Source organism: Sturnus vulgaris, chromosome 9, assembly GCF_052056855.1.
Source record: "Sturnus vulgaris isolate bStuVul1 chromosome 9, bStuVul1.hap1, whole genome shotgun sequence".
Lineage (NCBI taxonomy): Eukaryota > Metazoa > Chordata > Aves > Passeriformes > Sturnidae > Sturnus > Sturnus vulgaris.
This window is the reverse complement of record NC_142251.1, coordinates 28517696-28529724: the sequence shown is the minus strand read 5'-3', so window position 1 is coordinate 28529724 and position 12029 is coordinate 28517696. Positions and strand designations below refer to the sequence as shown.

Here is a 12029-nt window from a genome sequence, read left to right as displayed (position 1 = left end):
TCCTGGGCAACCAAGGTTTGGTCATCTTAAAAAAAGAAAAAACAACCCTACAAAAACAAACAGCAAACCTCAAACAGAGCTGCAATGAGATGCCTGCTGGTTTCGCAGAGACACGTAAGAAAACACGGGTGCATCCTTTGCCCCTGAGGGCCAACAGCCCCAGGAGAAGATAACCACGGAACAGCTGGATTCTTTCTGCCAGGAAGCAGGATTGAAAGTATTGAGGAACAAAATTATGGGTTGTCATAGGGTTCGCCATGACAGAGAGTGTCGCTAGCCCCCCTCACCTCTCCCCTTCCAAAATCTCAAACAAATACACAGAAATTCAAATTTCTTATGAAAACATATTTATACTATTAAAAAAAAATTAAGCTGGGTTGACTCCAGTATTTTTCCCTAGTAAAATCCAAATATTTTCTCCCTGCTTTAAATATCTTCCTCACTCCTGCTATGGAGGAGGTGCTTGATCAAATCACAGGTAAAGGCAAAGTTCTCCAGCCCAGGCCTCATCCCTGCTTCGTGTTTGCATCTGCAGAGGGCATGAGGCAGAGACAAGAGAACACAAAGAGACAAAGAACATCCTGAGAAGAAAAATACCCAGGACAATTCTCATTCCCACCTCCATCCACCTTGGCTGCAGCCTCCTCTTCCTCAAACATACTCCAGCAGTGAGGACCAAGTACCCCCCTTGGCTGCACACCACGAGGCTCACCAGAAATGGGGAACTGTGAGTCCAGATCCAAACTGCTGGGTTTTCCCCCTTCTCAGCCAGAAGCAGGACCTGCACCCCTGTGAGCAGAAGATCAGCCCTAGACCCCAAATTCCCTTTTCTCCTGCTCCAGCACAGAGGAGGCTTTGGGATCCCCCCTGCCACACCCCGTGCAGCATCAGAATCAGCAACTGCTGTGGGTTTGGGCACGTTGAGGCCATCCCACTGCTGCCAGTGGGGATGGGGACAGCCAGCAGAGATCAGTCTCGCCGGTAGCACATGCAGCCACCAGCAAATCCTGCCCGCCCGCTGGGCAGCCGCCAGCACAGCTCACACCCAGCACCGCCATCCACTCCCAAATCAGCTGGCAGCGGCCACGCCATCAGGCTCAGACCCTGCTGGAAGGCTCCCCGAGGAAGCACCGAGCAAGAAACAGAAATGGGGGCTCCCTGAAATCCCCAGCTCAGTAAATCCCTCCCTGCACCCGGCGGCTGCGAGCAGGTGAAGAACCGGCGGGGCGAGGGCTGGCGAGCTGGGGCAGGAGAGGACCCCAGCTGTCTCTCCAGCTGGTGGAGACAAAATTCTCATCGAAACGAAACAAACCCCTCTTTCTTCCCCAGTCGGTTTCCTTTTGGTGCCTTTGTCAGGACTGCAAAAACCTGAAACAATTCCCACGGCTTTAAGAGCTCCATCAGGGGCTGATCAGGGAGAACCAGCTTGTAGAGTGGGGAAAAAAAGGTAAAAAAAAAAGCATGTGTCCAAAATAAGACGGCAGAAACCATGAGGAGTCCCAAGGATGCTGATGACCTGCAGTCTCCAGGATCCCACTGCCAAAGGGGTGACCCCAAAGCCACCCCTGTCCCCACCACAGAGGGAAAGATGACAAGTCTATTCGACTGCCTCGCTCCCAATCTGCCAAATCTCACTGCCTTCCAGGCCTTTCTATGAAACATTAATTGTAAGACAAACCTAATTAAGGGCCGAAAGGAGGGGCAAGATGCCAAATCTCTCCTTTGCTCCCTTTGGAAAGGGGGAGTCCCACGAGTGAGAGGACAAGGCTTGGTGGAGATGGAGGCAATGCTTGCCTGGCATTTCCAGCATGGATCCCACAGAGGCCTCCAGAACGCCCCTCTCACTGCATCCCGCTGCTTCCCTGCCTTCCCACCCGCTGCCAGCACAGAAAGTTGGCTTAATAACAAGAAAACCAGAAGAGGTGTGCCTGGTCCCAGCCCTGCAGTACCAACCTTGGCATCCCTGGTGGGGATGAGGCCAGATTCGGCTGCCCCACAGCCACAGTCCTCCCAGCCCACAGGGAGTCAGCACTACTCCTCCAGGAGCTGTGGGTGAGGACAGAGAGGTGTTTGCTACAGGAGATGAGGTGCTGGGTAAGGATGGAGAGCAGATGAGAATCACTAAAGGGAAAGACTGAAAGATGGGAAAAGAGAGACCACCAAGAGGAATATTGTGCCACTGGCATATGCTCTGCTACCCCATCCAGGCCAGCCTGACTGCTGGAGAAACCCAAGTCAGCACCATCCTGTCCCCACGATGCCCTACAAGAAAGGAAACAGGCCTCCAGAGAACATGCTGAACTGCAGCTGGGCTGACCTGTGGCTCTCTGTGGCTGTCAGCTCTCTCCCACCAGCCACAAAAAGCACAGAAAATCCCACTTCTCCAAGTGAGAGAAGGCAAACCACCAGGACAAACCCAGCACACCACAGAACTCTCCAGCTGGTGGGACCAGGCTGTGCTGAAGTGTCCAGCATCACCTCCAATCCACCCGTCTGGGATGACTCCCCTCGCAGCCCTTCCGGGCCCGGGAAGCAGTGCCAGGCCTCGCAGCTGATTGTGCAATTACATTCATTACCCACGTTCAGCAGGATAAACTGCCACCATGCTCCAAACCTCTTCCCCCTGTCTCCTCTACAGCAGCAGCTGCCAGAGGAGCCTCCAGTGGGTGAGAGGAGCCTACCCCGAGCCCACAGATCCATCCATGGCCTGGCAGGACCATGCTGATGAGGATTCAAAGATGCCGGGTGTGATTTTAAAACTCAACACGAGTTCTTTTCGCACGTGTCCTCTTTTCCGCGCACGCCAGGAAGGCGGAAGGATTTTTATTTCTTTCCTTTGCAACTGGATGCAACCTCACATCTTAACTCACGAAGGAGGAGGCGGAAGCACCCGCACAAGCCTATGACTCCGGGAGCACGGGATTCTGGAGGCAGGCAAGGAGAGCCCCGTGGAAGCTGGCACGAGCACAGAGCCATCAAGCCGTGCGAAGACAGGGCGAGCATCACACAACTGCCTGCCTCGGCCGGGGAGCCCGGCACGGCGGTGGCGGCTCGGGGGCTGCAGCCGCCCCTCCACTGCCGGCGCCCACATGCCAGGCCTGCTCCGAGATGTGCTGGCCATCTGCTCCTGCCAGCCGGGGCTGGGGCCGGGGCTCTGCGCCGTGGCTGGGGACGTGCCAAGCCGTCCCGCCGTCGCCACGCTCCCCAGCTGCGCCCCCCGTCATGACCACACCGCTGTCAGCGCTCCCGGCCCCCAGAACCTGCAGTGGGGATCTTCCTCTGCCTCCAGGTCCTCCCTACATCCCCGGCTCTGCTTGGCCTGTGCAAACCTACTGTGAAACACCACTAGGCAAAAGGGGGCCCAACGATTCCCATCCTCGTGCAGATTTTAAGGCTCCAGAGCAGCCCGACTCTTCCCATCACTTCTAGCACTCCTCCCTGTTTATGGCCAGGTTCGGTGCAGCCCCCCCAGATCCACCACCACAAAAGCCCTGACCACCTCCACAGGGGCCCCACAGCCAGGGCATGTCCCCAGGGCCACTTTGCAGTTGGGGAGCCGGCCAGGGCGAAGACTGAACCTTGTCATAGTTGAGACTTATCAGGTTTGGACAAGCGCCGGGGGCTGCCGCGGGATTCGGGATGTTCTGTAACAAACGTCCTCTGCTCCAAATAGACGCCGTCCCAGGGGCACAGGCCTGAGCCGTCCCTCCCCAGGAGCCCTCCCTGTCAGAGCTGGGGAAACTGCTCCAAGAGTGACCCCCAACTCCCCAAGTTCCCAGGCAGCATCACTATCCGAAACACCCGTGGGCCCTGAGCCGTGGCACCCCAAAGAGATGCCAAGACCTGACCTGGCACCCTCAGCCTTAAATCCATCTCTTTCCAAGTCGTCTCTCAAGTCCTTCCTCTTTGTGAAAGACAAAGAAATGTAAAACATGTGTTTTAACAAATTATTCCTCGATTTCCAGAGTCCAGCGAGTCAGACGCTCGCTTAAATCCGCCCGTAACACTTTCCATGGGTGTATTTATAACTGAAGGCATTGCTGCCGTCTCGCGCTCCCTCATTAACCCTCTGCGGCCTTGTTACAAACAGAGCTCAAACACAGAGACGTGCTGGAAAATTCTGCACCTACTCGTCCCTGGGAAAACACCGCAAAGCTCGTCATCCAGAAGAGAAATCCCTTCTTTCAATTTCAAAAAAACCAAACCAAACAAACCAAAACCGAACACAACCGCGGAACATCGACGCCGTGACAGCGGCAGGCTGGATCCCGATCGCTTCCCTGACACCCCCAGCATTCCAGAGGCAGACACCCCAGCCCTCCCACCCGGAGAGGCCTCCGGAGCCCGGCTACGCCGCTGCCACCGGGAGGATCGGCCGCTTTCCACCGAGAGGAGTGTCAGTCACTTGTGATAATTAACCAGCTCGAGATAATGAGCTCAGTCTGAGAGCGGCGGCTCTTCCTCCACGCGTTTCGCTCTCAAATCCCTGCTATCGGCATCGGCACCGCCAAGGCAGGCACGGTGCTCCTGCACTCAAGAAAATGATCAGTCCAAAGGCAGGATGGGCATTTGGGAAAAGAAAGAAGGATTTTGGTAAATAAAGAGTATTATATAAAGCTCAGCAGAGCTCTTTGGGACTCTGCTCTGCATCCCTGCCATCACCAGGTAAGGAGTCACACCACCGGCACAGCAGAGTCCTGCAGGGTGGTTGGAAGGACACAAACCTGCAGCCCTGTCCTAAAATAATTACTCTTAAATGCAAGGGGACAATGGCAGGATGGCAAGAGGCAGGCAGGGCAGGAGGGGAAGAGGCCAGCAGTGAGTTAGGGTTAAAACCATCATACCTCGGGAAACCACCCGTCGCAGAGCCTGAGCTTCCCGGCTCGGGCAAAAGTCACCAACCCACACACAGCCGGGCAATAACCAGGAAAAACGGTGCTGTCACTGGACCCTAGGAAAAATTTGTGACATTTTTTCCCGCAATCATTCTTGTCCATCCCAACAGTGAGAGAGATGGGCACAGCAAGAAGCCAACTGCAGCACTGATTTCTTTCGCGGCCAACAGACATCAGAGGAAGGTTTCAGGTTGGAGCCACTTCAAGAGCTCGCAAAGCTGCAGTCAAGAGTAAAATCCACATGTGCTGCAAGCTGGAAAGGCATTTCTGGGTGACCATCACCCCACTTTCCCCTCGATGTTCCAAACAAAAATACCAATAAAGCAGAAAATGAGAATCAATTGTGTTGGAAATGTAGGGGAACCAGTAGCCAAATTTCTACAGACAAACAAGCAGCGCATCCAATCCCAACAAATTTTTTGCCTACAAAAACCCACCCTGTGGCGCAGCTCTCTCCACTCTCACAGCAGCTAATTCTTCCGCTCTTTCGTAAACATTTGAAAACAAGGTCACGCGCACAAATTCTGCTTTCAATTTGCCTTGTATCCATAGTGATTAAACTCAGACCCACAATACCGGATTTAAAAGAGGGGGAAAAAAACCGAAAACCCAAAAAACCCCAAATCCCAACTTTAAAAAGGCCTGGAGCCGGGCTAGACCTCGGCACGCTCGCGAACTCGCCGAAGGCCAGGGATGAGAGCATCAACGATCACCGTTTTATGCTGTAAAAAAGGGAATTTAATGGCAGGGCTTCGACAGCCGTGCTATCGCCATAGCGAGGGATCCGGCCTCCCACCTACACCCTCCTCAAGAAACAACCAGCCCAGAGGCAACAAAAATTTAACGGCTCCGAAACTCGGCCAGGCAGTGGGGTCCGGAAAGGACAGCAAGAGCAGGATGAGCCAGGGAAAAACGAAAGCAGCTGCAGGGGAGGAAAGACTCAGCAGCCTTCTCCCCATTCCCACTGCAATGGTTTTTCTTTTAAACAAGAAAAATAATTTTCTCATTGTCTTTCCCCCCAACTCCACCACCCGAATTTCTTCACCATCACAGACCCAGATGCAGGAAAACCCTCTGCGTGACAGTCAACACTGAATTCAGCAGGGCCTTCCCTGGTTCCTGCCGAGTGCCTCAGTTTCCCCACCAACCAGGGGGGATAGCAATAGCATTTCCCTGCCTGTGAGGTTATAAGGATAATAGCCTCGTCCAGGACCAGGTCAGGGAGGATATAACTTTCCTGCTGCAGATGCTCCAATAGGAAAATAAAACCAGGGGAAAATGCTTGGCCCCGTCCCTGCACAGACCTGGGGTTACCGTGGGTCTCCCAGGCTCCCAACAAAACATCCTCAATTGCCAGGGCACATCCTGAGCACAACGAAACACCTCTAAAAAGGGGAGAACCGGGGTGCAAAGAGACCGCGGGGCAGAAGCACAACTCGCCGTGCAGCACAGCAAGGGCTGACAGTTCCTGGGACACACAGGGCACGGGAAGCGGCGGCAGGACACCAGTCCCCCGCACAAGCTTTTGCAGGGCACCGCGGCTTTGTGGGCGGTGAGAACAGAGCGAGGAGAGCTCCCCGAGGGGCGAGCGACACTTACTTCTCATAGTCCAGCTTGCAGTAGAGCTTCTTGTCGCGGTAGAAGCAGGTGGTCTGCAGGGGCTCCTTGCAGGACGCGCACTGGACGCACTGCTCATGCCACAGGCTGTCGTTCAGGCGCAGCAAGAACCGGTCCAAAATCACTCGCTGGCACCCTTCGCACACCGACTTGGGGGTCGCGGCTCTGCCTGCGGAGAAGGAGCCGGGGGCTGGGATGAGCGGAGGGAAAGGCGGCCGGGGACACGGGCCGGGTGAGGGACGGACAGACGGACGGAGGGTCCCGCGGTTGTCGCTTCCCCCGCACAGGCTCGTGGGTCGCGGGGGGACTGGGGTATGCGGGGAGCTGCTGCGGAATCCAGGAGGGACCTGTGCCTTAGGGCAGCTCCGGGGGGGGCACATCGCCCCCAATTTCGTTCCTCTCGGAAAGGCGGCGGCGGAGCCGCGGCTCAGAGAGAGGGTGACCGTTCGAAAGCGGTATTAAAACGAAGATAAAAAGAAAAAGTGAATTATTTATTGCTCGATACGAAGGGGAGCCCTTCGTTACAAGCGGGGGTTAGGGGGACACGCAATTTAATGCAATCGCAGAACGAAGCGGCAGCAGCGAAGGCGGGCGCCGGGGGCACACCCCGGGCGGAGGCAGCGGCGCGGCGCCGGGCAGGAACGAGCCGGGAAAAGCTTCCCCGGGCCTCCCGAACCCCCCGTGTCCATCCATCGCTCGGGCCCGCCCGGCCGTGCCCCGCCCTGTGGGGTCCCCAGGAGGGCAAGCGGGGTGCCCGGACTTACCCAGCAAGGAGGAGAAGGGGGTCGCGGGGTCCAGGGCGCTCTGCAAACTCTCCTCCATCTTCAGCCCGTCCAGCATGGTGGGGAGCCGGGCCGGGCGAGGGGCCGCGCCGCCCGCCTGCCAACACAGCCTGGACACAGCGCGCTCAGCCCGGCCGCCGGCCCCGCCGCCCCCGGCCGGGGCTTCCCCGCCCGGCTCCCCGCCCGCTCCCCGGCGCCGCGCTCCCTCCTCCCTCCCGACGGGAGAACCCCTCGGGCCCCCCGTTCCGGCTGCGCAGCCGCTGCCCCGGTCGGGCTCGCAGCAACCCCCCAGCCCCGCGGCCCCGACGTGGGGAGGCGACAGGACCGGGGCACCCCGCGGCCGCGGACGGGAGGATGCGGGACGGGAGGATGCGGGGCTGCCGTCGGCGGGGCTCGGCCGCTTACCTGGGGCGGCCCGGGCGGTGCCTTCCTGCGAGGAGCCGGCGGGATAGTCGTCCGCAGCCACCGCTCCTGGGGGGTCTTGCGGCGGCTCCTGCCTCCCCGGCTGTGTCGCACCCCCCGCTTCCCCGCCGCCGGCGCTGCCAGGGGTGCGGAGCGAGCCGCGGCTCCCTGGACGGCTCCGGAGAGGAGCGCACCAACCTGCGAGGAAGCGCCCGTCCGACTGCTGCCAAGGCACATTTCCTGGAGCTGATACCTCCCTGCCCGACCCCCACCCCCTGCCCTCCCCTCTCCACCCCACTCGAAATAAGTTTCCTCCCCGCTCTCCTGCCTGGCTGCAGGCACCGGCCCCGCCACGCCTCGAGGGGCCGGCGGCCCTTCCCGGCTCCGGGGTGCGCGGCTCGGCCTGGCCGCCCCGGCTCCGCTCCCTGGCTTTTTTCCCTTCTTTTCTTAGAAAGCCAAAAAGAAAAAAAAAAAAAAAAAAAAAAAAAAAGGTAGAGGGTGGTTCCCCACCACAGCGCCGCTCCCAGTAATGAAACCGGCTGGAAATCAAGTCCCCCTTCCAGGAGAAGCCCAGGCCGGCAGTTTTTGGGGGAAGCCGATCCCCTGCCCGGGTCCCCGGCGGGGATGCGCTCCCCTGCGCTGCGCATCGCCCCGGGCTCCTCACTCCCGCTGCTCCGGGAGTTGCTGTTTAAGGAAAATGAGTGCTGGGAGGAGGAAAACAAAAAAAGAAATAAAAACAACAACAACAAAAAAGAATCCCAACACCAAAGCCGCAGAGCTGCCCCGGAGGGCTCGTCGCCAGTGATCCCTGGCGCCGAGCGGGGCTCGGTCCGCTCCGGGCTTCGGTTCCGCGGGGCCGCAGGAGGAGGTGGCCCCGGGGAAGCGGAGCTCCGGCTCCGCCAAACCGCATCGGTTTCGGGGAGGGGAAACCCGCGGAGAAACGATCCCGCCCGGCCGGGGAAGATGAAACTTGGAGCCTTCCCGCAGCCCCGGCGCTTTCCCGTCCTGCACGGCTCTCCCTTCCCTCCTGCCTGGGGGGTTTCGCTGTTTTTTTCTGGGAGTTTCAAGGCCCCGCATGTCCGAGCGGTCCGAGCGAGGCTGGGGCCGCGTACCTGCCGCTGCCGGAGCAGCCCGGACGGGGATCCGCGGCTTCCCCGGCACGGAGGAGGGCTGGGACCCCGGCTCCGGCCGGCGAGCAAGGGAACGGCCGCGGAGCTGCGAGGGACCCGCTATAGGATCGCGGAGAATGGGAGGCTTTTAGGGGCCTCACCTCCTGTGTTCGCCGCTGACCTTGGCACCAGGGGCAGATGCGCTCCCAGCCTCTCTGTGGGGCATCCTCGTCACCAAGCGCTCCCCACACCCAGATGACGTGGGTGATGCAGGGACGGAGGTCGTGTCCTCTGGGAATTCGTAGGAAGGAGAGAGGCCACAGGTTAGCACAGGCAGCTCACCGCCCTGCCAAAATCTCGTGGGAGAGAGAAACACGGTCCTGGGACAGCCCTACTGTATCCCAGTATAACTCCACCGGGAGTTCGGGTATGAAAGCCTTGGTATTATCACACGGGTCAGTGTGCAACAGCTCTGACCACTCACATCCAGGAAGGCTGGGCTGCAGCAGGGAGGCACCGGGCTCTGACACCTTTGTCTTTGGCTCTCCCGAAGGTCTCCGAGCAGCTACAGCCAAGTGTCTGAGTAGTCAGATTCGCTGGAGCCACCTTGCCAAGCCACCAGCCCAGCAAGGACTGCAGCGTGACCAGGGGCTCCAAGCGCTGCACGCTGCTCTTCCCGCCTGTGCAAACCATCCCCACCCTGTCCATCCCACCCACAGAGCTGTGCGGGGCAGATTTTCCTGACACAGCCAGGGAGTGGCAGTCCCGTGGGGTGGGAATACCATCCACTAGCGCTGCTAAAAACTGTGTCCCTGTGCAGAGCACTTCGCTGGCAGACTCAGACCGCCCACCTGATTTGCTCTGCCCAGAGATGCAGGAGCAGCTGGGAGGGAAGTCATTCCTTCCTGGATGTTGCCACCCCATGGTTTTCCTCCTCCTCCTCTTCTCCATAGGAGGAGAGTCTGGAGACTGTCTCACCTTGTGGCTCTCGTGTACAATTCCCAGCTTGGCCTCTGAAGATCAGGTTTGGGGGCTGAGGCAAGTGTGTAACACCAGGGAGGCTGCAGCAGGGTGTTGCTGCTCGTGATTTATACATCCACCAGCTCCCACACAGGTCAGAGGGACTGGAGCTCACCTGGCCTCATGCAAAAGGTGATCACCAGGTGAACCAGTAAAATATGCAAGAAATACACTCCAAAAACCCCTCTCCCAAAGCACACCTTCAGCACGGGGGGAGTATTTCAGGCAGCTCACTACAGCCTCTGAGGACCAGTTTCCATTATTAGCTCACTCAGAGCTGAACTAGGGACAGAGGCCCACAACATCAACAGCCGAAGAGAATTAAACCTGAGGAAAAGCAGGTCTTGCCTTTCTCCTTCTAGCTGTAGGGTCTGCAGGCAGCCAGGTGTTGCAGAAAGTGGGTGGTGCTGGAGAACTGCATTAAACAGAAGCTGCCAAGCGAATTAACAAGGCCACAACATTGGCAGAGGGGCTTCACATCTTCCCCAGCCGTCTCCCCGCTGGGGCTGCCCAGCTGTCATGTTTTGTGCAGGTCCCCACTGCTCACTGCTGGAAGGGGATCAGCAGCACTCAGCTCCCAGGTAGCCACAGCCACAGCAACTGTCCTGGCTCCAGACATCCTCCAGCATCACCTTAACTCTGCCCAGCCAAGCAGATGCAAGAAACACCCGGGAGCAGGCAGGGCTGGCGTCAGAGAGACCAAGGAAGAAGATGGCCATGAGCCACCTCCTCTGGAGTCACATCATCCAGGTGCCTCGAATGCCTGAAGCCAACCTGACACAGAAGAAAAAGCCTTGCCCAGCACCAGAGACATCCATTGACACCACTCGGCCCTGCAAGGACCACAACTCCCTCTCCTTCTGCCACACTCACAGCCCTTCAGAGGCATCAGCAGCTGCACAGCCAGCTGGGCTGGCCAGCCTGGCAGAGAGGCAAGCCAGGGGCCAGCCCACAGCCACGATGCTGTCAGATAGCCTTGGGGTGAAAAAATCCTCTCCTTTTACCACTGAAATCCTCCAGACCAAGCCTGTCTCAGGTAGAGTTGGTTACACAGAGGGCACAGGAAAAGAGGAGAGAAAACGGAGTGGCAGACACTGGCCTTGCTTAGATAGAGGTTGGTCTTTGTCCACTCATGCTGATAAACACCTGGGCATTTATCAGGGCTTCCCTATCACGCTTTCCACCACAATGTACCTTGCCATCATCCCCTGAAAGAGGATACACACTCTACTTCCCATCAGCAGCAGCTCTGGGGAGCCTCCTCTTCATTTCCCTCCTCTCTGTGCCCTCTGGTGCTCCAAGAGCGAGCACAGCCTCCCCAGCCTCCCAGCTGGGCTTTTGATGGCACAGCTGAGAGCTGGGAGGGACATAGAGGGGAGGAGCAGAGGAATCAGGCAGCAAGGAGAATATCTCAGGGAAGCACGGGTGACATGGTGAAGGGCCCACTCCAGAGCCCATTCCAGAGAAAAAGTTCTTGAGAAAAGGTCAGTGTTGGTGGCACTCAGTTGGATTCACACTGTTGTTGTCTGAGGGTCCTGTCAGGTCTACAGGATGTGCCCCTGAATCACTCAATCCATCAGGGAGTCAAACTGAACATAAACCAGCTCAAACTTTTATAGTTTGAGATGTATTGTTTTTCATTCTCAATCCGGAAGTGCTGTTGTTAGACTCAGTAGAAACTGAAGCAGCTGTTACAGAACCCAAAACTTCACTATTTTTGGAAATCCCCTCCACAGAGCACTGCAGAGGGAGCAGCTCAGAATTAATGAATGCTTTGACACATTTGACCACGTGTGCCACATTTGGCACATTTGTACACCAGAACAAAGCTTGTCCGTGGTGGGGGGGACCTGCTGCTAACTCATGAAGCTCATGAGATGTGATTCATGGTGGCAAAGAGAAAATGGCCTTGCACCAGTCATTCCCAGAGCCTGGCTTGTTTATTAATCCCAGAGCAAAGGAAAAATGTCTGAGCTTAATGTGAGGCCATGAGGAACTTCATGGGGTAAGCAATGACTGCATGAAGTTTTCTTTGGTTTATCAATGACTGTGATTTCTGTTTTATGAAAATGAGGTTTTTCCAGGGCTGAAGATGGGGAAGCTCCAGCCATGCCAAGCTGCTGTTCTTCTGCAGCAACTCCCACAAGGATAACCACACCAGTGAGTTATTACCAGCTGCTGTGGGATTTGTTTCTCAGCATGTC

General features: G+C 57.4%; 1 protein-coding gene across 1 annotated transcript in view; it reads right to left on the bottom strand.

Annotated features, from left to right (window-relative positions):
- Positions 1–7352, bottom strand: part of LMX1A (LIM homeobox transcription factor 1 alpha) — a 41047-nt gene extending 33695 nt beyond the window's left edge. Inside the window, 2 exon segments of the mRNA XM_014874816.2 lie at positions 6495–6681; positions 7277–7352. Coding sequence (XP_014730302.2) covers positions 6495–6681; positions 7277–7352 — 263 coding nt within the window.
- Between the last annotated feature and the right edge of the window lie 4677 nt (positions 7353–12029).